Source organism: Anolis carolinensis, chromosome 6 (assembly GCF_035594765.1).
Source record: "Anolis carolinensis isolate JA03-04 chromosome 6, rAnoCar3.1.pri, whole genome shotgun sequence".
Taxonomy (NCBI): domain Eukaryota; kingdom Metazoa; phylum Chordata; class Lepidosauria; order Squamata; family Dactyloidae; genus Anolis; species Anolis carolinensis.
This window is the reverse complement of record NC_085846.1, coordinates 39,599,614-39,625,834: the sequence shown is the minus strand read 5'-3', so window position 1 is coordinate 39,625,834 and position 26,221 is coordinate 39,599,614. Positions and strand designations below refer to the sequence as shown.

The following is a 26,221-nucleotide window of genomic DNA, read 5'->3' as shown; positions in this document are numbered from 1 at the left end:
TTCATTGCAGTTAATTGCACTGGCTTGCTCTCCCACCTGCGCCACAGCCCAGGCCCTTTACCTTTACCTATAGTATAGATAGATCTGTTTATTTATTAGTCTATGGACCATATCAAAAATATGGAGACAAATAGACACTAATCACTATGCTAAAACCCCTGTAATAGTTAACTAAAATAACTTGATTAAATAATAAGTTTGGTAAAATGGGATTAAATTACAAGATGAAAGCAGGGGGAATAGAGTGAGGGGTATAAAAGAATCAGTTGGAGAATAGATAAGTTCATCACCATGACAAGGGACCGCATTTTGTGCGATAAAGTGATCTCTCTGGTGGGTGGCTTTTATAATGCATTTTTCTATCCAACAAGCTAAGTGTAGATTCTCCCCAGAAAGAAAATAAGACAGTTTGGCAATTGGATCCCAGCTGATTATTCTAACTAAAAGCGGTTGTAAATATTGGGATCTCATCTTGGCATATATACAACAATCAAACAGAATATGCAGAATGTCCTCTATGGATGGTGCACCACAGATGCATGTTATTTTGTGTTAAAGTATTTTTTGAAATCGTCCTGTTCCTACCTTAGAATTAAGTTACTCAAATCTAGCTCTGGTAAAAGCTTTCTCTGTATCTCCATGACATTCATTCTATGGTACTTTTCTGTGCCAAATGTTGCTTTGTTTTTCGCTAACCGGTTTAGAGATTTGAAGCCGGCCAGCAAAACTATATCTGTTTGTGCACTGATATCCAGAACTCTTTGTTTGAATGTTTCCTGGGCCAAATGTCCTAAGGAAAGTAGATGGGAGGATGGAAAGCCTAGCATTGTAGTTGGTAAACCTGGAATGCCCAGAGGCTCTTCAACCAATTTAAACCTACTCAAACCACATAATGGGGACTAGGAAAAGAGCCAGTGAGGCGTTTGTAATTTTCAGAAACAATATAAAGTATATGCAGGGGTTAAATGAGGTTTTGAACAGGAATATTTGCAATTATTGTTGTTGTTGTTGTTATTATTATTATTATTATTTTATTCTTACCCGCCTGTCCTCACGGCTCAAGGTGGGTTGCAACATTGTTACAATACACAATAAAAACACATAATCATTTTAAAAATCTGTAAAATACACATACTAAAACATATTTACATAAAATATTTATTAAAATGCACAAAAAATAGACATAAAATTGGAGTTTAAAATTTGTCATTAAAACTATCTGGATAGGCCTGTCAGAAGAGACAGGTCTTCACTTGTGTCTTACATTCTGACAGCTGATTTAGCTGCCAGAGCTCTACCAGCAGGTCATTCTACAGTCTTGAGGTGGTCGATGAAAATGTCTTCTGGGTGGTGGTCACCAGTAGGGTTCTGCCTGGTTGGAGCAGACAGGCCCCCACAAGACCAAAGTGTTTGAAGCGGATTGTATGGGAGAAGGCGATCCTTTAGGTAGCCTGGACCCAAATCATGTAGGGCATTAAAAGTCAAAAACATCACCTTGGTCTTTGCCCAGAACTAATTGGCAGCCAGTGGAGTGACTTTAGGATAGATGTGATATGTTCATTCCTGGATATTCCCATAACCAATCTGGCTGCCATATTTTGAACCGGCTGGAGTTTCCAAATTTGGTACAAAGGTAGCCCAATGTAAAGCGTATTGCAGAAATCCAATCTTGAGGTTACCGGCGTGTGCACTACCATCTTCCGGTCCTCCAAATCTAGGAAAAGGCCCAGCTGATGAATCAACCGAAGCTGATAGTAAGCACTCCTGACCATTGCATCTATCTGGGTTGACATTTGGAGAGACAGATCCAGGAGCACTCCCAAGCTGAGGACACAGTCTTTCAGGGGGAGTGTAACTCCATCCAGAACTGGTTGTCACACCTCCATCCCCTTGATGGCAAGCACCTCTGTTTTGTTTTTTCCTCTTCCAGCCCATTACCTCCTCCAGACATTCATTCAGAGGCATTGCCCTCCCCGCTCTTTCTGTGTGAAGAGAAAATACTTTTCATAAAGGATAGTTGCAGTATTTAATTTCACCTTTGAGTCTGAGTTTTCTTTTTAATACAGAGATACATCAGAGTAGTATGTTCTCTTCCTTCTCCTTTTTTATAATTAGTTACACTGCTATGATGAAATAGCACTTTTGCACTATAGTTTTGGTGTACAACAGCCCTGTAACTATTTAAGTTATCTTAAAATTTAGTGGGAGAAAATTCCCCTTATAAATATTGGATAATTTCAGTCAAACTATTCTCCAATTTTTTAATATATTTTTTTGGAAAATTACCATTGCAAATCCATGAGATCACTACAAACATCTCTCCAAAACAATGAAACAAGGCAATGCAGAAATGACAACAATGACAACATTCACAAGAACTCCTGCTTCTTTAGATCAGGTTGGAACAGCCCCAGGTCTTTCTTTTATATCTGATTTCTGCTTTTCTCTGCAGGAAAGCTCACCTCTGACATCCTATGTCTGTGACAGTTGTTGCAGATAAGAATTATAAGCCAGGTTTGGGGAACCCGAAGGTATTTTGAAATACGTTTGGACCATATCTCTCTTTCTCTCACATCACTGGCCATGCAAGTTAGGTCTCTTGGGAGTTGATGTGCAAAACATCTGTGGGGTCAAAGGTTCCGCAGCCCTGCTGTCTGCTAACAAGTGTCATTGAAAAAAGGACAGCAAAGATTTGTGTTACTCCTTGCTTTTTAAAGGCTAATACAGTTATTCTAGCTTCAACTTTCGTGAATTATAACTCACTTTCTCAGATATAACATGACTGACACAGTGATCAAAAACCAATTTGAGAACATTTCAGCCTCCCAGAGGGACACTGTCACCGACCTTGAAGTAACTACTCCAGAGTGGAGAAACTTCAAAGAGAGCTCAGAGTGAGAGGTTGTCTGTTTAACAGTTCTGTCGCCAGAAGTTTGAACTGAGATGCTCCTTTCTTATCATAAAACATGTGGAATGTTTGGTGAATAATCGGTATTAAGAATGTAAATGTCATTGTGTTTTCTGCATATCATTTCCCTTCTGGCTTCAATGTTTACACCACTCCTGTCCATGCATACTATCCATGTCCATGAAATACTAGCTTTTGCTTCTTGCATTGATGAAATGGTCTTTTATCATGGGATGTTACATTTGTTAGTCCTCAAGGCCTCACAAGATTGTGTGTGTGTGTGGTTTCTGTACAGCAGACTTCAGTATTCACTTGGAACTATTTCTAAGAATTATTTGGGGCTTACATTGATGCCCTCCTTGCTATCCTTTTGTAGTTCTTTCTATTTCAACATGCCTTTGAGGGCTGACTGCTTAGGCGGAAAGGATTTTTCATGTCCTATGTTTTTTTTTTATATCTGTCATTCTTCCTTTTAATTCTCCTTCTTTAAGCTGTTTTAAATTTTATTGGCAGTGTAATTATGTTTTTAACTTTTTAATGATGTAATCTTTTTTTTTTACCACATAGTGGGTCCTTACTACCCACTGGAGTTTAGTCCCCATGGATACCAAAATCCATGGATTTCAATTTATGCATCCTGAAGATGTGGATAAGATCCTTGGAGAAGTGAAAGCTACCACATGTATTCTAGATCCTTGCCCTTCCTGGCTGATCGAGCAGGGCAGAGAGGGACTGGCAGAGTGGATGAAGGTGGTGGTCAATGCCTCCTTGGAACAAGGCAAAGTTCCAGCTTGCCTAAAAGAGGCGGTTTGTTAGATCTATATTTAAAAAGCCTTCCCCAAACCCCTATATAATGGACAACTATCTGCCAGTGTCCAACCTTCTCTTTCTGAGCAAGGTCTAGAAGCGTGTGGTGGCCTCCCAACTCCAGGGATTTCTGGATGAAACCAATTATCTAGATCCATTTCAGTCTGGTTTCAGGCCTGACTATGGAACAGAGACAGCTTTGATTGTCCTGGTGGATGGCCTCCACAGAGAGCTAGATATGGGGAATGTGTCCCTGTTGGTTCTCCTGGACCTATCAGAAGCTTTCAGTACCATTAATCATGGTATCCTTTTGGGTCATCTCACTGGAGTGGGACTGGGAGGCACTGTCTTGCAGTGGCTCCATTCCTTTCTGGAGGGGTGTACCCAAAAAGTGGTGTTAGGGGACTCCTGTTTTAACCCCTGGCCATTGTCCTGTGGGGTTTTTTGGGGTTCCATTTTGTCCCCTATGCTGTTTAACATATACATGAAATTGCCAGGAGAGGTCATCCAGAGTTTTGAAGTTCGGTATCACCTATATGCGGATGACACCCACCTCTACTACTCCTTTCCATTTAAAGCCAAATAAGCTGTCCTGATCCTAAACCAGTTCCTGTCATCAGTAATGGATTGGAAGAGGGCAAACAAATTGAAACATAACCCAGACAAGACAGAGGAACTCCTGGTCAGTCATAAGGCAGATCAGGAAATAGGGATTCAGCCTGTGCTGCATGGGGTTACACTCCTCCTGAAGACACAGGTCCACAGATTGGGGGTCCTCCTGGACTCGGCATGAACTTGGAGGCTCAGGTATCGGTGGTAGCCAGGAGGGCCTTTGCACAATTAAAACTTGTGCACCAACTGCGCCCATTCCTTGAGAAGCTAGATCTGGCCATGGTTCTACATGCCTTAGTTACATCCCACCTGGATTACTGTTAACACATTCTACATGGGACTGCTTCTGAAGAGTGCTCAGAAACTTCAGCTGGTCCAAAGGGAGCAGACAGCTCCCCTGTTTCAGCAGCTTCACTAGCTGTCAGTCTGTTTCCGGGTACAATTCAAAGTGCTGATTATGACCTTTAAAGCCCTAGATGGTTCAGGTCTAGGCTATTTGGCCGACCGCATAACCTTGTATGAACCTGCCTAGGCCCAGAGATCTTTAGGAGAGGCCCTTCTCTTGGTCCCACCTTCATCTCAAGCTCAGTTGGTGGGAACAAGAGAGCAGGCCTTCCTTCTCGGTGGGTGCCCTTGACTGTGAAACTCCCTTCTTCCCAGGGAAGCCAGAATGGCCCCCTCCCTGCTATCCTTCTGGCGGCAGGCTAAACCCTTTTCATTCAGGCAGGCTTTTAAAGAAGAAGGCTTCTAAGATCAAATCAAGGGGTGCTGTAGGTTTTTGTTTTCAATATGTTTTTATGGATTTTAACTGATTTTTTAAAACACTAATGATATTTAATCCTGTTTTGATGTTTGTATATTTGTGTATTTTAAATTGTATTGAAATGCTTTTAATGTAAGCTGCTCTGAGTCTCCTTCTGGAGAGAAAAAGCAGGATATAAGCAGAAATAAAAACAACAACAACAGATGCTCAAGTCTCTTTATATAGTAAAATTGTGTCCGTTATACAAAATGGCATATTGGATTTTTTTTTTTGGGGGGGGAGATATTCAAACCACAGATGGTTGAATCCATAGGTGCAGAATTCATGGATACAGAGTGCTGGCTATTATATAGAGACTGAGGAGAAAGAAGGATCTAGTAGCAGCTGCCTTCTTGTCCTTGCTTTTGTTCTTATGCATTGTGCTGCAGAGGTGACTCTTTGTGAAGATAGTTGGGTTTCTGATTTAAACTGTTCTTCCATTTCATTCCTGTGTGTGAGTGTCAGACATGCTCTCTGTAGCTTGCTTTAACAGAACTATAGAGTCTTGTTTCTGTATCTGCTTCCCTCTCTGGCCTTGGGATATTAGATATAAACTGAAAAAATACAGCAAAACATCTATCCCCGAGAAGCACATCAGCAAAGCCCCCTTTCTTCTAGTGACATACAAAGATCTTATCTCTCTATATGGAGCTGGTTCCTGTTCCTGAACATGAGAGTGAGAATAGATGGCTTCTTGCACATACACTCTCCCCATATTACTAGATTTTGTGAACTTGGCTGAGCCTGTGTGGCAGGCTGTAGTGTGTTTTTCGCATTTTGTTCCCCCTTGGCTGCTCTGATCAGGCCTTGGCATTGCTAATCCCAACACCGTGCCAAGAAAGGGAAGGTTGGGCATCCCATTTCCCCCACTTTGGAGACAGCCATTGTCCCTGTGCTATCTTCTAGAACAGAGAAGCAATAGAGACCATTCTGGGTTGTAAAGGGCAGCTGTTTGTTGCAGTCCTCAGCTTAGCAGGAGAGCGGTAATTGGGCAAACTGGGAGAGTAGTGCGGCAGCCAGCTTCGGGAAAGGAGCACTGTCCAAATTCTGGAACGTGTTACAAGTTGGGGGCAAAAAGAGGCATAACAACAAAGACACGGGTTTCTCTTCAAAGGCTTCTCCATGTCTGCTTCCCCCCTAGCTTTCCTGTAATGCTACATGCAGTGATCCATATACTGAAGCCACAACATTCTCTATTTACCTGCCTTGCCATTGACAGCCAGCGCTAATGAGAGGAATTGAGGAAATGCAAACAACTGTTCTGGCATCTGGACCTGAGCCGAGCATGCTAGGCTTTATAGAAAGGGATCTGGCTTTCAGTGGGTGCCACATGTTTTGTATTAATATCTACTTTCACCCCAAATAATTCTTCTGAATTTGATACTAAGTCACAGTATCACACCACTGACAATTTTGGAGGGATCCAACTCATGTTATTCCTATAATGGAAATAAAGGCTCCCCTCTCTTTTTTGTTTTTTGTTTTGTTTTGTTTTTGCGTATCAGGAGTGACTTGAGAAACTGCCAAGTCTCTTCTGGTGTGAGAATATTGGCCATTTGCAAGGATGTTGCCCAGGGGATGTCCAGATGTTTGATGTTTTACTATCCTGTGGGAGGCTTCTCTCATGTCCCTGCATGGGAAGATAGAGCTGATAGACGGGAGCCAGCAGGCCTGCCAGCACAAGGGTTTAACCCATTGCGCCACTGGGGGCTCCTCTCTGGGTGAGAGCACTACAAACTCCAGAATGTTTATCACAAATAAGGTGCCTTTTGTGTTGTCGAAGGCTTTCATGGCTGCAATAACTGGGTTGTTGTGAATTTTCCGGGCTGTATGGCCGTGTTCCAGAAGCAGCATCTCCTGACATTTCACCCACATCTGTGGCAGGCATCCTCAGAGGTTGTGACCTCACAACCTCTGGTATGCCTGTCATAGATGTGGGCGAAACATCAGGAGAGAATGTTTCTGGAACATGGCCATACAGCCCGGAAAATTCACAGCAACCCAAGGTGTCTTTTTCTCATCATTCGTTTCCCGATGCAAGCAAACACAAATTGGAGCTCATTTATATCCAAGAACTTTGTGTCCTCAACATGTCATACATTAGAAAGGAACAAATTAATCATTGCTCTCTATTATGATGATAGTATATGATACCCGGCAATGGAGAGCACTTTCCCACTGTGAGACAGCTGGCAAGCATTTCTACCCCAAGAAAATATCCAGAAAAGAACATTTCCTAATAGTATAAGGGAAGATGTATAACAATTGCAATCTGCCCTGCTAGAGATTATCTCTCTTTTAGCCCCTTCCTCACCTCATAAGCAAGCATGTTTATTTTCATCCCTCCAGGAAAATGAACTCTGCTTATGCAGCTGAGCTGAAATCTGCAAAGAAGTTGTAGTGTCAGTGCACTATTGCTGTTTACTGAGGCATTTACAATTTGCCCTCGAAATGTGCCTCAATTCAAAACGTTTGCAGGTCAAAACACTTAATGCTTCCATCTGTGTTTGAGAGGAGTAGATGGTAGGTATTGTTGCCGAATCCCGCCTCGGCCGGATAAATAATTGCAGCCTGTTAATTTATGGCCTCTGCTCTGCATTCTGGCACCTCTTCTGTGCAATGAAAAGGAGGTGGGTGAATCTGCTTCAGGCTGCCTGTCAGCCTTTCCCAACAGAAGGACTGTTTTTTTCCAGGCTTCCCAGTCTATTGCCATTATGAATTATTTCATAAAAGTTTGCAATTGCAACACACTTTACTGTCTCTTTTATCCTTGGCTTCATGATACTTCAGGGCCAGTAGCTGTACTCATTTTCCATTCTCCCTCAAGACTGATATTTACTTCCACGTACAGATGAGAACTTGGCCAAAGTCACCCAGAATTGAAGCTGGAGATGGAAGCAGACAAAGTTTCCAAGTATCTTGCAGATTGTAGGATCTGAAAGACCTTCTCACTCTCAGATGTGGTTCTTTCACAGGGCAAATATATATAAAATATCAGAAGCATGTCAGAAATGAATTGAGAATACAGTTATAATATATAAAAAACCACATAGTTTAAATCTTGGAATTATACTAAATTTCCTTTGACCAGAAGCTGGCCACTTCGAGTGCCTCTGGTGTTGTTATAAGAAGGTTTTCCATTGTGCTTGTGGCTGGACTCAGACTGCATTGTAGTCTGGGTTCTGTGGTTTGCTCTTCTCCACACTTGCATGTCGTGGACTCTACTTTATAGTCCTATTTCTTAATGTTGACTCTGCATCTTGTGATGTCAGAGCAAGTCGCCCAGACTTCTGTGTGCCCAGGAGGGAGTTTCTCACTGATTCAGCCACTGATTGAGATTCTGGGGTTTAACCTGCCACTTTTGGATTCTTGCTTGCTGAGGTGTTCCTGTGAGTATCTCTGTAGAGTTTAGGAAGCTATTTCTTAATTTTAAGGTGTTGGATTGCTGGCTGATATCGTAACAGAGAATGGGCCGGAGATGTCAATGACTTGGTCCTTTCATCACTGGCTGCTACTTCCCGACAGATGTCAGGTGGTGCAATACTGGCTAAACAGTATAATTTCTCCAGTGGTGTAGGGCGTAGATATGAATAAGAAGTGTTGGTGTCCTTTCTTCATAGCTTTGGAAAACCTAAGGGGGAAGGCAAACTGTGTGTAGTTATCATCATATGCGTCTGTGTGTTCGCAAAAATCTTAATTTATTATTTAACCAAAGAGTGAGAGCTACATATAATCAAAAATAGGAGCCACTGCCAGGTCTATATATCTGAGTTTTTTTAGTTCCTCAGCCTGTATCTCCCGATGAGACCATCCAGAATTATAGCAGTTTGGGACCAGGGTAAAGGGTAAATAGCTCACAAATCTACACCCCCCCCCCCGAGTTACATAGCATTGAGCCATGGCAATTAATGTGGTGTCAAACTGCCAGAATTCTGTAGTGTGGCTGTAGTTAATTACAGGACTTCTCTTTGAGCATTCCAAAACTATCAATTAAACAAGCAAGGAGGTTGAGCATGGCAGCTGTACTCACTCAAGCCCCTTCCACACAGCTGAATAAAATCCCACATTATCTGCTTTGAACTGTATTATATATCACATTGTGGACTCAGATGACCCAGTTCAAAGCAGATATTATGGAATATCTGCTTTGATATTCTGGGTTATATGGCTTTGTGGAAGTGTCCATTGTTTCACTCTACTTGTGGATCGTCGGTTATTTAAATTTGATGAAGAGCCTCCATTAATTGAAGAGGCTCTCCTTTTCAGAAAGCATCTCTCCACATGCTCAGGGTGAGGAAAACTGCCATGTTTGATACAAGAAAAATGGATGGTTAGCGCTAATATGCTCCAATGGTGTCTGTATTGTGTATTTAAGAATGCCTAAACAGAACACAGCGGGTTAAACCGTTACACTGCAGAACTTGCTGACCAGAAGGTCAGTGGTTCAGATATGCAGGACGGGATGTGCTCCCGCTGTTAGCCCCAGCTTCTGCCAACCTAGCAGTTCAAAAACATGCAAATGTGAGTAGATCAATAGGTACCGCTCCGGCAGGAAGGTAACGGTGCTCCATGCAGTCATGCTAGCCACATGACCTTGGACATGGACAACGCTGGCTCTTCAGCTTAGAAATGGAGATGAGCAGCACCCCCTATAGTCGGACTCAACTAGACTTAATGTCAAGGGGTAACCTTTACTTTTAAACAGAACACATGAGACATGTCTACCTCAGAGATGAGAAAAGTAGATTTTCCTGAATATTATGTTCAAAATCCACTAGCCAGAATGACCATTAGCCGTGGTGACTGGGGAATCCTGAAAGTTGTACTCCAAATAGGTCATCTCTTCTAAGCTTTGTGTCACTCACTGGACCATGGTGCTTGCAGTGCTTGTTGTTTGGAAGCAAAATGCTTCTACTTCAGTAGCAAGGTGTGTAGAACTAAGACTTAGGGGCATGTCTGTATCAACCACTTACGTTGGTTTGGAACCAGATTAAATTTACCACCTAACCTCAAACTCTATGACAGTGGTTCTCAACCTGTTGGTATCCAGGTGTTTTGGCCTACAACTCCCAGAACTCCCAGCCACTTTGACACTTTACCAAAACATCTGGGGTCCCACAGGTAGAGAACCACTGCTCTATGAGCTTTTTTCCCTGGAGAGAATTGCACCAGCACTCCGGAGGCATCGCAGAGAGAAAATCAAAGGGAAAGTGATAGCAGTGGTGGTAATACATTATCCATGCCAGAGGGGTCAATAGCTCCCTGCTAACCAGTCATGCACTTCTGGTATTTTGGGCAGCACCCCAGTCTCCGAAGTGCTCCAGTGTGAACAGGTGTCTACAAAGCAATTCGCATTCTGCTGAGCTGATTTTGCCATGCAGTCATTTACATTTGTGTATTGCTGAAGCGCATTAAAGGGTTTAACTCAGTTTGCTTAATGTATTTTTCTGGCCTTGATTCATGCTGCAGTGTGCTTTGGCGGCATGTGTTTTATAGCCACCGCAGTTCCAAGTTGGCTTGAAAATGTATGGTCAGTGTACATGTGCCCCTAGCTCAATAGCCCCATCTAGAAAGGCAGAAATATTCAAGCAAAGCTATGTGCAAAAGAATAATGTTTAAACATCTGCATAGTTTTAAAACAACTTTCTCTGCAATAACTCTGTTGAATGTAGAAGCTTTTAAAAAATATTTATTCATTTGGAAGTTTAAAGTATTTCTTTATTGTCTCCCAGCCCACAAGGGTTCCCAAGGCAATGAGCAAATTAGAAAAATGCAAAGATGGAAAAAAATTTAAGAGAACAATAAAATGATCTTTATAAACTCCTAAGAACAATAATAAAACCCAGTTTTTAAAAAGTGAAAACAAAGCATTTTGAAACATTAAATGCCATACAGAATAGCACTGATTTGATTGCCTGCTGGAAGTTTAAAAGAGATGGAGCCATCCTAGCTTCATTGGGCAGAGAAAACAAAATCAAAGTAAATGATTAAACTTGTCACCTTAAAACCTACAATGTATGATTTTTATGGAAAATCCTTTAAGGTTTAAGTTCCAGAAGCTCATATTTAGAAATTCAGACTGTTCAGATTATGACTTGGAAGGTGTTTCAGTTTTGTGTGAACTAATCTAAATTGCAAGCTTATGTTGGAATTGCCTCTGCATATATGAATAGGATAAAGTAAGTCTTGAGTTAAAGATTAGAAGCGATGTTTAGTCCAAAGGCTAAGCTACAGTGTATGTCTTTTTCCTGCAGGCTCAACCTACTATGACAATGTCCGCCCACTGGCCTATCCGGATTCAGATGCTGTCCTGATCTGTTTTGACATCAGCCGTCCTGAGACCCTGGACAGTGTCCTTAAAAAGGTAATCTTGTTAAAATCCATTGGTGAAGATGGGATATGTTGTATGGATTGGGTGTAATTTTGCTATTGAGGAGGAAAAAGAATGATTTTATAGCCATCATCTTGTAGAGCAAGCAGGAACCTTTGTTTGCTCAAAAATGGTAATTGTGCCAAAGCTTGCACTATCAGTGGTGTCCCTTGTACAACCTGTGTTCCTGACTTGTGACTGAGTAAACCAGAGATGGATGACACACTGCCTGAATGTGCCTCTGACAACTTGCAGAAGAGTGCAAGCAGGAAGTTGCATGCAATTGTGAACTCAACAGCCACACAATGTGCACATCTGCAGAGGGATAAGACACATTGTTCTTGCATGCTGTACTTTGTACATCTGTTTGTGGGGCATTGGCTCTTCTCCACTAGTCTACTGAAGCATGTGTTCTTGTGATAAAGCCTCCTTGGGACATGCTGCTTGCTGACATGTCAGCCTGTTCTATTCTTTTAAAGGGCTGCTTGTAACCATTTCTTAGATTTGCACGAATGCTCTTCCAGATCTTTTTTTAAAAGCCAGGGCATGGTTTGCAGAGGTGGCTTTATTACCTGCAATACAATTTTTCTCCCCTTTGGGTTCTGATGCTATAATACAAAGTGCCATTGCAGTGATGCACTACCATTTCAAAAACGTTTTTAGAAAAGATAAAAAGGAGAAAAATATACTATTTTGTTTCAGTATGATTCTTCACTTGAACAGACACTATTGTAAATCAGTACTAAGAATTGCCAGAAATAGTTTTAGACAACTGAAATTTTGTTTGAATTTTTAAAAACCACTAAACTACAGCAAACCATACAGCAACCCCCCAGACACATTTGCCTCATCTAATAAAGCATTATATGCTAAACCAAAGGTTATGACTGGCATAGTCCAAAACCTCCAAAGCATGGCAAGATGGCAGGTGTAGGTTATCTCTCTTTAGATCAGAAACACCAGTGTCCATTGTCTTTCAGCTGTATGATTATGTGAGCGTTGTATTCTTTAGCTTCTTGAAGATTTGTGTTTGCATTAGTCATGGGCCCAGTATATGTATCATTTGATTAATCCATGTTTCTATTTCGTTCCGTTCATTCGGATGGCACAAAACGGTACACCCCTTTCCTGTATGGAAAAAAAAACAGTGAAACAAAATGAAAAGTAGGAACAGAAGCTGTTTGGTCGCCTGTTTTTCACACCATTGAGCCCTGCCTTTTGGGTCAATCAGTGGAGGAGAAGAATGCCATCCGCCTCGCCTGCTGCCTGCCTTGCCTCGCCTCGACCTCCACCGCTCTGCAGACTGAGGGGAAAGCATCACATGTGGTATCTTAAGCCCTGCCTTTACTCTCACTTCTCTTCTGCAGATCGAGAGTTAAACTTCTCAGAATTGGTGGAATCTTAAGTACCTCTGATGCTTTTAATCCAGGTCATAATGAAGAATATAAGTACAAACCGTGCCATGTTTTTAAGGAGATTTTATGTATAGAAAGAAAAAAATCCCTAAAAATTGGGGTATGACCCAAACATTATAAAACTTGGTGAGCAAAGAGTGGTAGATGTGCCCTCCATGTGTGACAATTTTTACCCCTCTAGCACTAAAACTAAGGAACGGGGAGCCTGGAAAGGATGCCCATGTTGGCCAGTGGTCCCAAAATTGTCATTCTTTTGGACCCAGAATAAAAAAAGCTCATTTGGAAAGGCACCCGTTTTCAGGAGAGGTGCCTGAAAATGAAAATGGGGCCTTGCGAATGAAACAAACCAAAACGGATAGTGATTCTATACAAATGCTCAAGACTAGTTTGCATACAAGTTGTGCCTTTGGGCCTGGAACCTCTCCAGCAAAGAAGGCAGCGCTTAGTCCTGACTGTAAGCTCAGTGACCTTGACTTCCAGAAATTGAAAGAGAGCTTTCAACAATGTATGCCACCCCTGATTATTCCAGCAAACCGTTTCTCTCATTATCTTTCCCTTGTGCTGTTCGCCTTCAGTACCTCTGTGCTTCAGTCTTTCCAACAGCTTTTGTGTGTGTGTCTTTATGGAGAGGGATGTTGATGCAGTGCTTAAAATAAATGGGTGTCCCTCAGGACTTCTCTTCTGAGCAGTCTTTTGCTTCCCTCCAGTGCATATTCCGTAGGCTTCTGTGGGCGAGGAGGGTTCCTTTGGCACTGTGAAGGGAAACCAAGGATATGGCTTTTTGATACAGAGAGAAAAACAGCTGTGTGTTTGTCCTCACTCATCCACCCCCGGCTGCCTTGCAAGCCTACCCGGGGTTGGGAGCCCTCATAATCGCAGCTTGTCGGATGCAAAATAGGAACCAGCTTTTGATTTCCACGGAGCTTCACACAGCTTGTAAGGCCAGAGGGAAGGAGGGAGTCTCGTGGGGCTCTTGAATAAACAGCTTTATATAAACTGAATTATTATTGAGCTAGAACTCAATGGAGCCAGCAAGGTGACCCAAATTTGGTGCCAAGAAAGCTGAATTCGGAAATCTGTGTAAACTATGCAAATAATCTGATCTTCCTGTATTTGCTTTTATGTATTTATTCATTCATGGTTTGTTCTGCTTCCGTGAGTCATGGGTGAGGAAGGCAAACAGTTATTCCATGTTGTGAAGCTACTCTCCGACCACTTGATTGTTGCTCATTCTCACCGCCTTGGTGTTGAAGATTTTCCTACACTTTCTAATGTTGGCAGCCTTCCGCAGATTGGGAAAGCTCTGGCTCTCCAGATGTCACAGGACTCCAAGTCCAATCAGCCTAAACAGTGGTCCAGTGTGATGGGAGTTGGCATCCAACAGTCTTTGGAGGGCACGGGTTTTCAACCCTTGTCTTAAGGGCTTACTTTGTCAAATTGTGAATAACTGTAACAGACATCTTCAGCCTATTGATCTATGCTATCGAGAAGTTATTTCTGTCTGCCTTTGTATAATACAGCAGTGGTATCATGGAATTAATCTGGTGGTAATGGAAAAAGACTGTTTCTGTGGGTATGCAGAAAGCTGAGCCAACCTTCTCACAGGGCAAATAAACCATCTTCCCTATATCTATCATTTAGGTACCTAAGCAGCTTTGGAAGCGGTGCAACATCTTTTTATAAAAGGAACTAGCTGTGCCCAGCCACGCGTTGCTGTGGCGAAGTATGGTGGTATGGGAAATAAAGTATTGAGGAATTAGTGGTAGTTAAGGTAAAGGGTCCCCTGGACTGAGTGGGTTGCTAGGAGACCAAGTGAGTGGAGCTTAGCCTTCTAACTGGCAGCAATTGGATAAAAACAATTATTCCTCTCCCTCTAATTAGGACTTTATTTTTCTTTTCTTTTTGTTGTATCAACCTAGAGGCATGGATGAGGGGTTGTGATGTCAATTTTGGAGGTTGTGGGGTGTTTACTTTTGTTGTTTTGTCCGCTGCCGTGATGCCATCACTCTTTTATATATATAGATATATCCCTGCCTGAAAGCTTACAATCTAAATTTTGTAGAGCATAGCATCTCATTTTTATGCGCTACATATTGGCAAGCGATGCCTCCCTGCTGTCTGGAATACTGACTGTCTGCGCCGCCGGTGATGTATGGAATCTGGCATCAGATAGCAAACAGTGCCAATTGTACCCTGTTGCACTTTTAAAAACGAGATAGTAGCCATCAGCATTGCAGAAGAAAAGCAGTTTTTTTAAAAGGTGAATGTGGAAGGCAATAAGGGCAATCAGGTTAGAAATCTGCGAAGGCAGGACTATTGGGCTAAACTTGTTGCCAACTGTTTTAACCCCATTTAAAAAACCTTGTCTATTTTTGTTCCTCTTGCAGTGGCAGGGAGAGACACAGGAGTTCTGCCCAGGTGCCAAGGTGGTGCTAGTTGGTTGCAAACTGGATATGCGCACTGATCTAAACACTTTACGAGAACTCTCCAAACAGCGCCTTATACCCGTCACACATGAACAGGTGGTTTGTTGTATTGTATTTTTAGTTTAGTGGCCAGAATCCTGTTGAACAACTGTGCATATGTAACCTACAGTTACATTTGTGGGTCCTAGTTTGAAAGCTGTGTAGAGACTATCAAAGTTTCCTAAACCCTACTTACTGGTAAGCAGCCCCTGTGATCGATAGGGATCCATTCCCCTGTAGATCTGAAAGCAAGCAATCTAGTTCAGTCTTGCAACAAGGATTTTTTTTCTGCCTGTTACCAGATCTGTAGCCAAGGGAGGAAGGTTAGGGGTTCAACCCCCCCGAAATGTTTTAGGTTTTTTAAAAAACCTGGTTTACTCATGAATTTTAACTGATTAACCAAATTCCCATGAGTTTCTACTGATGTTTATCTGTCTTGAGTGTCCACTGAAGTTTATCGATGGAGCCTGATTTCTAAATTATTTTGCGTTAGGGAACTACTCTTCATGATTCACTAAAAAAAAGTTTCAAACCCCCTCCAAAAAATTTTCCGACTATAGTCCTGACTGTTACACTGCAGATTGGTCACAGGAGGGGATGGGAATGTCAGGCATCTGCTTCTCAGTTGATAGGAAATGGATCCCTGTCAATCCCAGCAAACTGCTTACTGGTACGTGGTGTTGCCAGGGAGTTGGGGGGGGGGGGGTATTCACTATATGGCAATGTCATTATGGTGGTTTGTAGTATGGAGTAATAATATAGGACATACCAGTATTCCATTGATATGGAATAATCCTGTTCCTTCATAATTTCCAACCTTCAGCTAAACTAAGAAAACTTTATCACTGAGTTTTCTTGGCAAGATTTGTTCAGAGGAGGATTGCCCTCATCTTCCTCTGCGAATGAGAGTATATTTCTTCTCTGTGACCAAGCAGGGATTTGAACCCTTGTCTCTCAGTATCCCAGTCCAACACTCAAACCATTATACCATGAGGGCTCTACTGCAAAGATATATAGCACTGCATTTGAGCATAGTTTCTTGGCTTCTTTAGGTGAAATAGGAGAAGGTTAATCCCATCTAATTCTTTATCTCAAGCAGCAAAATGTTTTGAACCAACCCTGCCACTATGCTCCGCTGGTGCCAGCTGTGAGTGTTGGGCCCTGAGGATTGCCAATACAGCACGGCAGTTCTTTTTAGTTTTTCAGCGTAGCAAATGCAAATGCATTTTTCTCGCTTCTTCCTGTTTCTCACACCCTATCCCCCTCTTGCTTCACTTAAAAAAAGAAATTATTGTATTTCCACCTTTAACGGAAAAAGCTAAAATTAAATTGCTAACTGTGATGTTGAAGAAACATATGGAGTTGGGGTGTCTGGGGGAGATGATGGGTGGAGAATGTCTCACAGGGAGTGAAAAGATGGTGCTCTGTTTGGGAAGTTCTGCGAGATTGGCTCAAGTACTTTAGAGTAGAGCTTCTTAAACTTTTACTTTGCACAACCCCTTTCCTTTTGATCAATCCTTACGTGTCCCCAGATATAAAAGAATATAAAATACGGTAGGTACTGAATCAAACATTTACTGATAATAAATTAGCATTTACAAGGCTTGCTAAACAAGCTGATTTTCCTTTTTGTGGAGTACAGCTGATGCATTTTATCTAGAGTTCACAGAAAACTCTGCATATTGTTGCTACCAGACTTGTGTAAACGGGTGATGTCCAGAAACCTTTCAGTAGTCAAATTTTTGTGAAACAACATTGAGCTAAGAGGACCACATTTGGGGTTGGGATCAACAGTTTAAGAAGCAGTATCAAGGAGAGGGTCCTTTGGAAAAACTGAAGGGAGAGGTGAGCAAAATGGGCAAAGAAAAGAAAGAAAGCCAGTGACGACTATGGCCCTAATGTGTTGATGCCTTTTCCTCTCCTCAGGGCAGTATGCTGGCCCGGCAACTGGGCGCAGTGGCCTACGTGGAATGTTCTTCCAAGTCATCTGAGAACAGCGTGCGGGACGTTTTCCACGTGACCACCCTGGCCTCTGTCAACCGCGTTCACAAACACCTCAAGCGCAGCAATTCAAAGCGAGGGCTGAAGCGGGTGGCGCAGCTGCCCGGGCGGACGGACTTGTTGACTGACTCTGAGATCCGCAAAGACCGGGCCAAGAGCTGCTCGGTGATGTGAGAGAGGAGGTTGAAATATAATGTTGCCTGTCTTGTTCATATCTCTTTGTACAGTAACTGGTCCCAGAGAGGTCTCTGCCCTGCAGACCACATTCCCGAGGATGCAGGTCTGAGAAAACTAAGCCCTCCTTGAAACCATCAGGTTGGATAGGGAGGGATCTGCCTGAGGTTGCTGTGCATAGAGGGAGGGCTTCTGAATGGGCCAGTGTTGCACAGGACATAGAAATGCTCAGGTAGCAGATGTATATTCTCCAAAGAAATGAGCACATCCGTGTATGTGGCACAGCAGGGGGGAAATTCTTCAAATCCTCCAAAGAGTTCATTATTTTGGAGCTAATTTTGCAAGCATAGGTGTCCAGGCAACTGGGTGTCTGGTATTTTTGCAGCCATTGTGTGTGGCAGTTGGGCTGCACACATAGCATGTGTGTGCCTCTGTTTGTGTGTGTGTTTGTGAAATGTATGCACAGGCAAGGCTTGGGAATACAGGAGCTACAGAACGTTTATCGGAGAGATTAATCATTTGAGTAGACAAAATGGGGTTGATGATTTGGCAGGGCAGGATGAGGGCATGTGGCTATTTTGTGTTGTGTCAAACAGAAAAATGCACTTAAGACTTTCAGGTGACAGAAGAGGGCCATTTTAAGAGTTTGGAAAGTTTTTTGTCATTGTACTTCCTAGAATCACCCCAGCCAGCATTGCCATTAGTCATGCTGACTGTAGAATCATTGGAGTTGCAATCCAAGAATAACATTTGTGAACTCTGGCCATTTTACTATCCTAGAGACACTATACATTGGGCAGTGTCAGGTGAGGAGTTAGCCTTTTTTCCTGCAAACAGGTTGTGTTTCTAATTGTCGTTGTGTCCTCCACTCCCATGACAGCTAGAAAGCTGAGAAGCCATGTCTGCAAGAGCCATTCCTTCTTCCCCCATTCCATGGCAGTCTCACACTCTGATGCCTTAAGTTTGGTTGCATGGCACCTATGTGTGCCTTGCTGGCTTCCTATGAAGCAAAAGGAAGCCATATACTTTGCTGCACACACTCTGATATCACTGCAGGAAGACCGTATCCCTCATTCCTATTTCCTTGTTCCTCTCAAACACGGTGCTGGTGATGCGGAGATGCAAAGCTGTTGTGAAGGATTGCTCCACAGTCACTGACCCAGGTAGTAAATTGACCATGAAATCACCAAGTCAAGAAAGTGTTGATGACGTATTGCTGTTTCATCTTTCTGTTCACAGTGCTGCTTTCTGTATGTGCATTGTGTTTTCTTTGTACCAAAGAATACTCCTTTGGGGATTTAGGCAAAATTTATTTCACCCCTCAAACTCACATCTGAAGTCCACTAATAACTGGGCATGATGCTGGTAACTGGCCCTACATCTCTGGAACCTCAGGAGCCAGGAGATAAATCTGGGTGTGTGTGGCAATACAGCCATGTAAATGCCTCTTGAGAGGATTTGGAGAAATGAGCTGGTAGACAGTTGCACAATTGTGTGTGTATATATGTGCATGTGTGTCTGTGTTAGATAGAAACTAGGGAGTAATAAGTCATCTTAATGTCTATTAAATATCCTGGCAGTTCAGTGAGGTCAAGTCAGTAACTATGGTCAATGGACAAATCTGTGATGAGTGGAACAGGCAAAGATAGCTGTTGGTTATCAGCACAGGGCATGAGAAATGAGCTGGCAGAATCAAGTAGTCTTATGCTTAGTGAGAAAGAAGCTTTCAAAGAAATGTGACAAGGCATCTGAAAAGATCTGAGTTCAAGGAAAGATACAGGATGGGTGATGCCTGGTCCGACAATAGTCCATGAGAAAAAGATCTAGGAGTCTTTGTGGACAACAAGTTGAATATGACCAAGCAGTGTGATGCAGCAACTAAAAAAGCCAATGGGATTTTGGGCTGCGTCAGAAGGAGTATAGTGTCTAGATCAAGGGAAGTCATAGTGCCTTTGTATTCTGCTTTGTTTAGACCTCACCTGGAATAATGTGTCCAATTCTGGGCATCACAGTTCAAAAGGGATATTGACAAGCTGGAAGGTGTCCAGAGGAGGACAACTAAAATGATCAAAGGTCTGGAGACCATGCCCTATGCGGAGCAGCTTAAAGAGCTGGGTATGTTTAACCTGCAGGAGAGAGGGTTGAGAGAATACATGATATTAATATGTGAAAAGATATAAGGGAGAGGGAGCAGGGTTGTTTTCTGTTGCCCTGGAAACTAGGACTCAGAGCAGTGGGTTCAAATGCCAGGAAAGATGATTCCACCTGAACATTAGGAAGAACTTCCTGACTCCAAGAGCTGTTCAACAATGGAACTCTGCCTCGGAGTGTGGTAGAAGCTCCATCTTTGGAAACTTTGAAACAGGCTGGATGCCTCTGTCAGGGATACTTTGACTCTGCTTTTCCTGAATGGCAGGGGTTGGACTAGATGGTCCATATGGTCTCTTCCAAATTTATTATTCTATTATTCATGGAAGGACTTCCACCATAAAATTGATTGCCATCATTAGGAACAGATGAATGCAGGTAAAGGTTATTTTTTCTAGAAAGACAAGCTGGTTACCTTTCACCACTATTCCTTATTCTCTTTTCTCTCTTGATGCTGCCTTAACAACTCTTCTGTGAGGCCAGTACATTTGGTAAAATACTAATAGGTGGTAAGTGGTTCTCATTTTTGGCCTTTGGTTCTATTCTCCATGTGTTACGATTTGAGCTGATGCTGAGCCAAGGCTTAGCATGAAAAAGAGATCTTGGCACATAAATCTGCTCTCAAATAAGCTCTGAACACAGAAGGAGTGTGAAAGCTTTTGGCAGTCAAAGACCCTCACGTCAAATCGGGAATTACATCTTGTGTGCGAAGTGCAGTAGCTTTAGATCAGCTTTCCCCAACCTAGTGCCTCTCGGATGTGTTGACCTCAAGCTCCCACCTTCCCACCCTTCACATTTCTGCAATTGCAGCCGAAGACTCTGACTGCCCGACAGAGGATGGCTGGTTTGGTGCCACTGCTTCCCTGGCTTCACACGCCGGATTATAAGAGGCTGCCTATTCCACCCGTCTGACCAAAATGGCCTGATTGTTCATGTGCTGGGTCTGAGCACAGCGACTTCATTGTCCCGGCTTGTAAGCCAGAGCTGAGCAGCAGCTGGTGTTCCGGCATTCTTCTTCTTAAAGCTTGAACTCTGTCTGGGATTTGGACACAGGTTATCTCAGGCTACATTCAAGTGCCATCCAAGTTGACAGCAAGAGTGTAAAACTATGTCCTTCCCTATCTGGCCTTTCTTTATAACAACAGAATGTGAAAGATTATGCAGGAGGGAACTTGGAATCATAGTCTCTCTGGCATGGAAGACTTAATTTCCTGAATGTTTGTAAGGAAAAAAGCTGCCGGGGAATTTTGTGGATCACTGAAATGATGGGGAATCTATGACTGCCCTCCCAAACAGCTGCATCCATCATCTGTCATTTCTGACCACGTTGCCTGTGGCCAATGGAAGCTGGAGTCCTTCAACTACTTCTAGTTGAACTGCTGCTCTGTTCTGAAAAAAAAACTGAGTTTGATGGTATTTAAAAAACATTGCCTGAGAGATGGGAGAGTTTCTCTCTCTATGCTTGTGCTTTCGCGCACGCTCACTTCTCCCCGCAGTGCACATTGTTAATACTAATTTGGTAGGTGTTGGCAGTTATAAAGTATTGCGCTGTGTGAGGGAGAAAAACAGGTCATTCACTTGGCATGATTTGCCTGCTAAGCCAAATAGTTCCTCAGAGTTTAGCTATTTCGTCACAAGCATTGCAGTATTATTATTGAGCTTCTAATACATAAATTACCTTCCCTGCTGAGATTGAAAAAAACCTTATTAAGGGAACAATTCTTCCTTATTGAGTTGTATGTTCCCTCCCCATCCCTCAATAGCTTCTTAATTCTGTTTTATATTCAGTCTGCATTCTGAAGCTGGATGCAATGGAGACAGAAAGAGTTTCACGTTTGCCAGATCTTTCCTTTTCTCGCCTCGCTTTTGGTCTCTAGATTACCGAAAGCATCTTTGTGTATAGTCTGTTAAAACAAGTCCTAATTCCAAGGATTGATTGAAGGCAGGAGTGGGAAATGAGAGTCATATCCCCATGATAAGATTTTGGTTGTTGCGTACTGGTAGTGGATTGCAGCTTCAAAGCCTGACTTCCTCCTGCCTGGGGGAATTCTTTGTTGAGAGGTGTTAGCTGGCCCTGATTGTTTCCTGTCTGGAATTCCCCTGTTTTCTGAGTGTTGTTCTTTATTTACTGTCCTCATTTTGGTGTTTTTTAAAACTGTTAGCCAGATTTTGTTCATTTTCATGGTTTCCTCCTTTCTGTTGAAATTGTCCACATGCTTGTGGATTTCAGTGGCTTCTCTGTGTAGTCTTACATTATGGTTATTCGAGTGGTCCAGCATTTCTGTGTTCTCAAATAATATTCTGTGTCCAGGTTGATTCATCAATTCCAGACAGGCAGCAATCAGGGCCAGCTAACACCTCCCAACAAAGGATTCCCCCAGGCAAGAAGCAGCCAGGCTTTGAAGCTGCAAGGCTATTAAATGCTGTCAAACTGAACAATTGCAACATTCACACTTGCCTCAAACAGACAAGAGTTCATTCTCCCACCCTTGTCATTCCACAGATATATAAACCCCACTTGCCTAGTTTCCAACAGACCTCACAACCTCTGAGGATGCCTGCCATAAATGTGGGCGAAACACCAGAAGAGAATGCTTCTGGAACATGGCTATACATCTCAGAAAAGTAACAGTAAACCCATACCTGTTCTTGTGTGCAAAACTCTAGTATCAAGGGTTGTTGCACATCCCAGAGAAAATTAATCTTTACCTAGTGTAGCAACCCACCTATTCTTTATGAATGAAATAAAGGGATGTGAATCATGTGTGACCGAGTAACACAACTGTGTTGTGCTTTCCTGGCTGAGAAGAGAGCCTTTGATGCTTGTTATTTCTGGTTAAGTGCAATAGAGCTCACCACGAATGACCCTCACTGGGGCAAGTTTCAAATAGTCTTAATCATTAACTACACCTTCCCAGTGTGCTGCTTTAGTAAAAGCTGCATAAATTCCAAAAAATCAACTAGCAGGGGGACCCAGGACCCAGGGAATAAATCAAAGGTTCCTTTTTGCAGAAACAACACGAGAAAGTCATGCTTTCTCATTTACAAAGGCTACAAGGGCATTTATAGCCTGTGAGGTTCGATCTCATCATCCTTTGATGGCTTCCTAAATATGTGCATGTTTGTGAGTGTGTAAGGGAGGGAGAGGGGATGGATGAGGAATTTATAAGATATTCTCAAAAATAATGGTATATTGCTTGACAGAGCTCCTGGAGATGTTCAAAGCCATCTAGTCCAACCTCATGTTCAATTCAGGATGCATTTGCTATATCCCTGACAGATGGATACCCAGCCTCTTCTTAAACGCCTCCAGCAAAGGAGATCCAACACTTCCTGAAGCAGTCTGTTTCACTGTCAGACCGTCCTTATCATTAGGAAATGGCTCTGAATATTAACTCTACATCTTCCTTATCATATTTTCCATTCATTTGGTTCCTGTCCTTTAGAAGTGTGTAGTGTTTTTTGCGTGACAACATCTCAGATACTTGAAGGCAGCTATTGTGTTTCTCTCTAACCTTCTTTTGGGTTAGGTCGATGTGCCCTTTCATTGTAGGATTACGTTTTCAGATGCTTAGTTAGCCTAGTCACTTGCTTCTGGACATAGCATTTGTTTATTGATGTCCTCCTTAAAATGTACTAGCTAGAACTGGGCACGGTTTTCCAGATACAACATCACCAAAATAGTAGAATGATTTTCTGTGACCTGGACGAAATAGCCTGAATCCCAGCGTCAGTCTCATTGAATTAGTAAAATTAATCTACATGATGAGTCACCATTTTACAACTGATTCAGTGGGTTTTCTGTTGCTGGGATTAACCAAGAGAACTCAGACCTATTCTTAGAGGAGTTTGATACCACTGTATCTATCACAGCAGTTATAGTTTGGTAAGGTATTTAGTTTTTGTTGTTTATTTTGCTACGCTCCTTCGAATTGCAGCACTAGTGATCTCCAGCAGAGGATTTGAAATAGCTCACCAATATTCAAATCCCAGGATTCTGTGTGATGTAGTTTAAGATTACAGAAGTGTTTACATTACATTAGATATGACATTAGTTATTGTTGTGTGCCTTCAAATCATTTCCAACTTATGATGACCCTACATTGGGGTTGACATTACATTGCACTGGTTCATGTTCAATGTATAGTCTACTGAGATACCTAGATCCATTCCACATGTTCTCCTGTCAGCCCATGGTTCCTCCGTTATATATTTACTTGTATTTTCTTTCTTCCTGTTGAATTTCTCTTATTCATTCTAATGGTGCACAGTCCCGCATAGATCCTTTAGCATTGTGATTCTGTCTGCTATGTTGTTGACTTTTCTTCTAACTTTCTGTCATTGCTAAGCTGATCAGCATTCCCATGATACCCTTATTTAAATCTTTTTTAGAAAGCAGCCGAGGGTCTATAATAGATCCCTTATAGCATCTCTCTCCTTGCTACCACAGAGCACAGTAAAGAGCACATTGGGTTCAATTTACTATGAAGGTGCGCCTCTTAAATCTTGTTAATTTGGAAACATGTCCTTTGAATGACTGAGTGTTACGGCTGTAGAGTATGGTTGTGCAACTGTGATTTTTGGACCACAACTCCCACAATCCAACCTTTGGTATTCTGGCCAGGGCTGGTGGGAGGGAGATGTAGGCCAAGCATACCTTGAGGTCCATAGATGCTCATTTCTGTTGTATGTATTGTTTCCCTGTGTCTCACTATCTAGGTTGTAAGAATTTGCAAAAGTGGACGAAGAACTCTGGAGTGAGTAAGAGGGAGGGGTCTGGTATTCTTGCTTCTGCCTCTGAACTGAATGTGTTTAATGTGTAAAGATAAGGCAGCCCTGCCTGCTAATCCCCAAGAGTGTGAGTGTTGGCAGTTGTAACTCAACAGATGGTGAAGGGAAAGTATTCTTTCCATGGTATTCTTTGCAAGCATCCTTGCAGGGTTCAAGCTTGTCACAGAAAAAAGAGCCCTGCTCCAATAAAGTGCCAGAGTTGAAGAAGTAACTGAGCGTATTCATTAGTCTTTGCTTTTTTTTGGGTTTGTTACTCCTTGAATGATACACCGCATCCTGCACGTATGTCTGTCGGCCTGTTGTTGCTAGGCATTTCCACGAGGTGTTGAAAGGGCTGGCTGTAGATCAGGTGACATCCAACTCAGCTCAACAATCAACAACAGAGAAGTGCTGTGGAATCAGTGCTGGATGGAAGAGTTTGCCTAGCTACCAAGTCCAGTCTTTGGCTTCAAAGTCCAGTGAAATTTGTTGCATCTACAAACATATAAATGCAGAGTACGGATTATGTGAAACAACACTAATAGTTCCAGAATCAATTATATTGAAAGCATAGATAGATGCTTACCTAAATAAAAATAAGTCAACTTCATTGCCAGATGGTCAAGATACTGCACCATCACGACATAGTGCAGGGATTCTCAACCTTCCTAGTGCCGCGACCCCTTAATACAATTCCTCATGTTGTGGTGACTCCTAAACCATAAAATTATTTTCGTTGCTACTTCAGAACTGAAATTTTGCTACTGTTATGAATCGTAATGTAAGTATCTGATATTTAGGATGTACTTTCATTCACTGGACCAAATTTGGCACAAATACCCGATACACCCACATTTGAATACCGGGGGGGGGGGGGGGGGTTGATTTTGTCATTTGGGAGTTATACTTGTTGGGATTTATAGTTCACCTACAATCAGAGCATTCTGAACTCCACCAACGATGGAATTGAACCAATCTTGGCAAACAGAACTCCCATGACTGACAGAAAATACTGGAAGGGTTTGGTAGACTTTGACCTTGAATTTTGGAGTTGTAGTTCACCTATATCCAGAGAGCACTGTGGACTCAAACAATGATGGATCTGGACCAAACTTGGCACGAATACTCAATATGCCCAAATGTGATTACTGGTGGAATTTGGGGAAAATAGACCTTGAAGAGAAGGACAGGTGGAGAGATCTTCAGCCTTCTCTGCCAAAGGGGTTCCTAAGACCATCAGAAGTGTGTGTTTTCTGATGGTCTTTGGTGACCCCTCTGGCACCCCCCTCATGCCCCCCCCCGGGGTCTTGACCCCAAGTTGAGAAACACTGACATAGTGTAACAGTTCCATAGATGAAGCTTTGCTGCATCTCCTACCTTCTCAGTAAATTGATATTTAGTATGCCATCTTCTCTCAACACAGCCACAGTGAATGTGGGAGGGGCACTGCAGTAGTTGGTAGAGAGCAGGCCACTGTAGCCACTACAGTCAGCCTTCCACGTTCATTTGGGTTAGGGGCACAGGAACCCAATGAAAGTGGAAAACTGACGACAAAATTGTTAAGTACCTATAACAACAAAAGCAACAATGAAGGTGTGGTCTGAGACCTCCCAGTCTTCCAGAGGTCTAAGTTAATGATGCTATTGCCATGCATCTGACTATAAGGATATACCCAGATGCTTCTCAGATGTCTCCAACTTTCCAAAAGCCACTATAATTCTATTGCATGTTGTCTATTGGAGATAGACA

The 26,221-nt window shown here is 42.5% G+C and overlaps 1 protein-coding gene across 1 annotated transcript in view; it reads left to right on the top strand.

Moving 5' to 3' along the window:
- The window catches only part of rnd2 (Rho family GTPase 2), a 61,884-nt gene extending 37,180 nt beyond the window's left edge, over positions 1–24,704 (top strand). The window contains exons 3-5 of the mRNA XM_003222472.3: positions 11,384–11,493; positions 15,302–15,436; positions 17,306–24,704. Of these exons, the coding sequence (XP_003222520.1) occupies positions 11,384–11,493; positions 15,302–15,436; positions 17,306–17,554 (494 nt within the window). The 3' untranslated portion in view covers positions 17,555–24,704. The remainder of the gene's footprint in view (positions 1–11,383; positions 11,494–15,301; positions 15,437–17,305) is intronic.
- Positions 24,705–26,221: the final 1,517 nt, after the last annotated feature.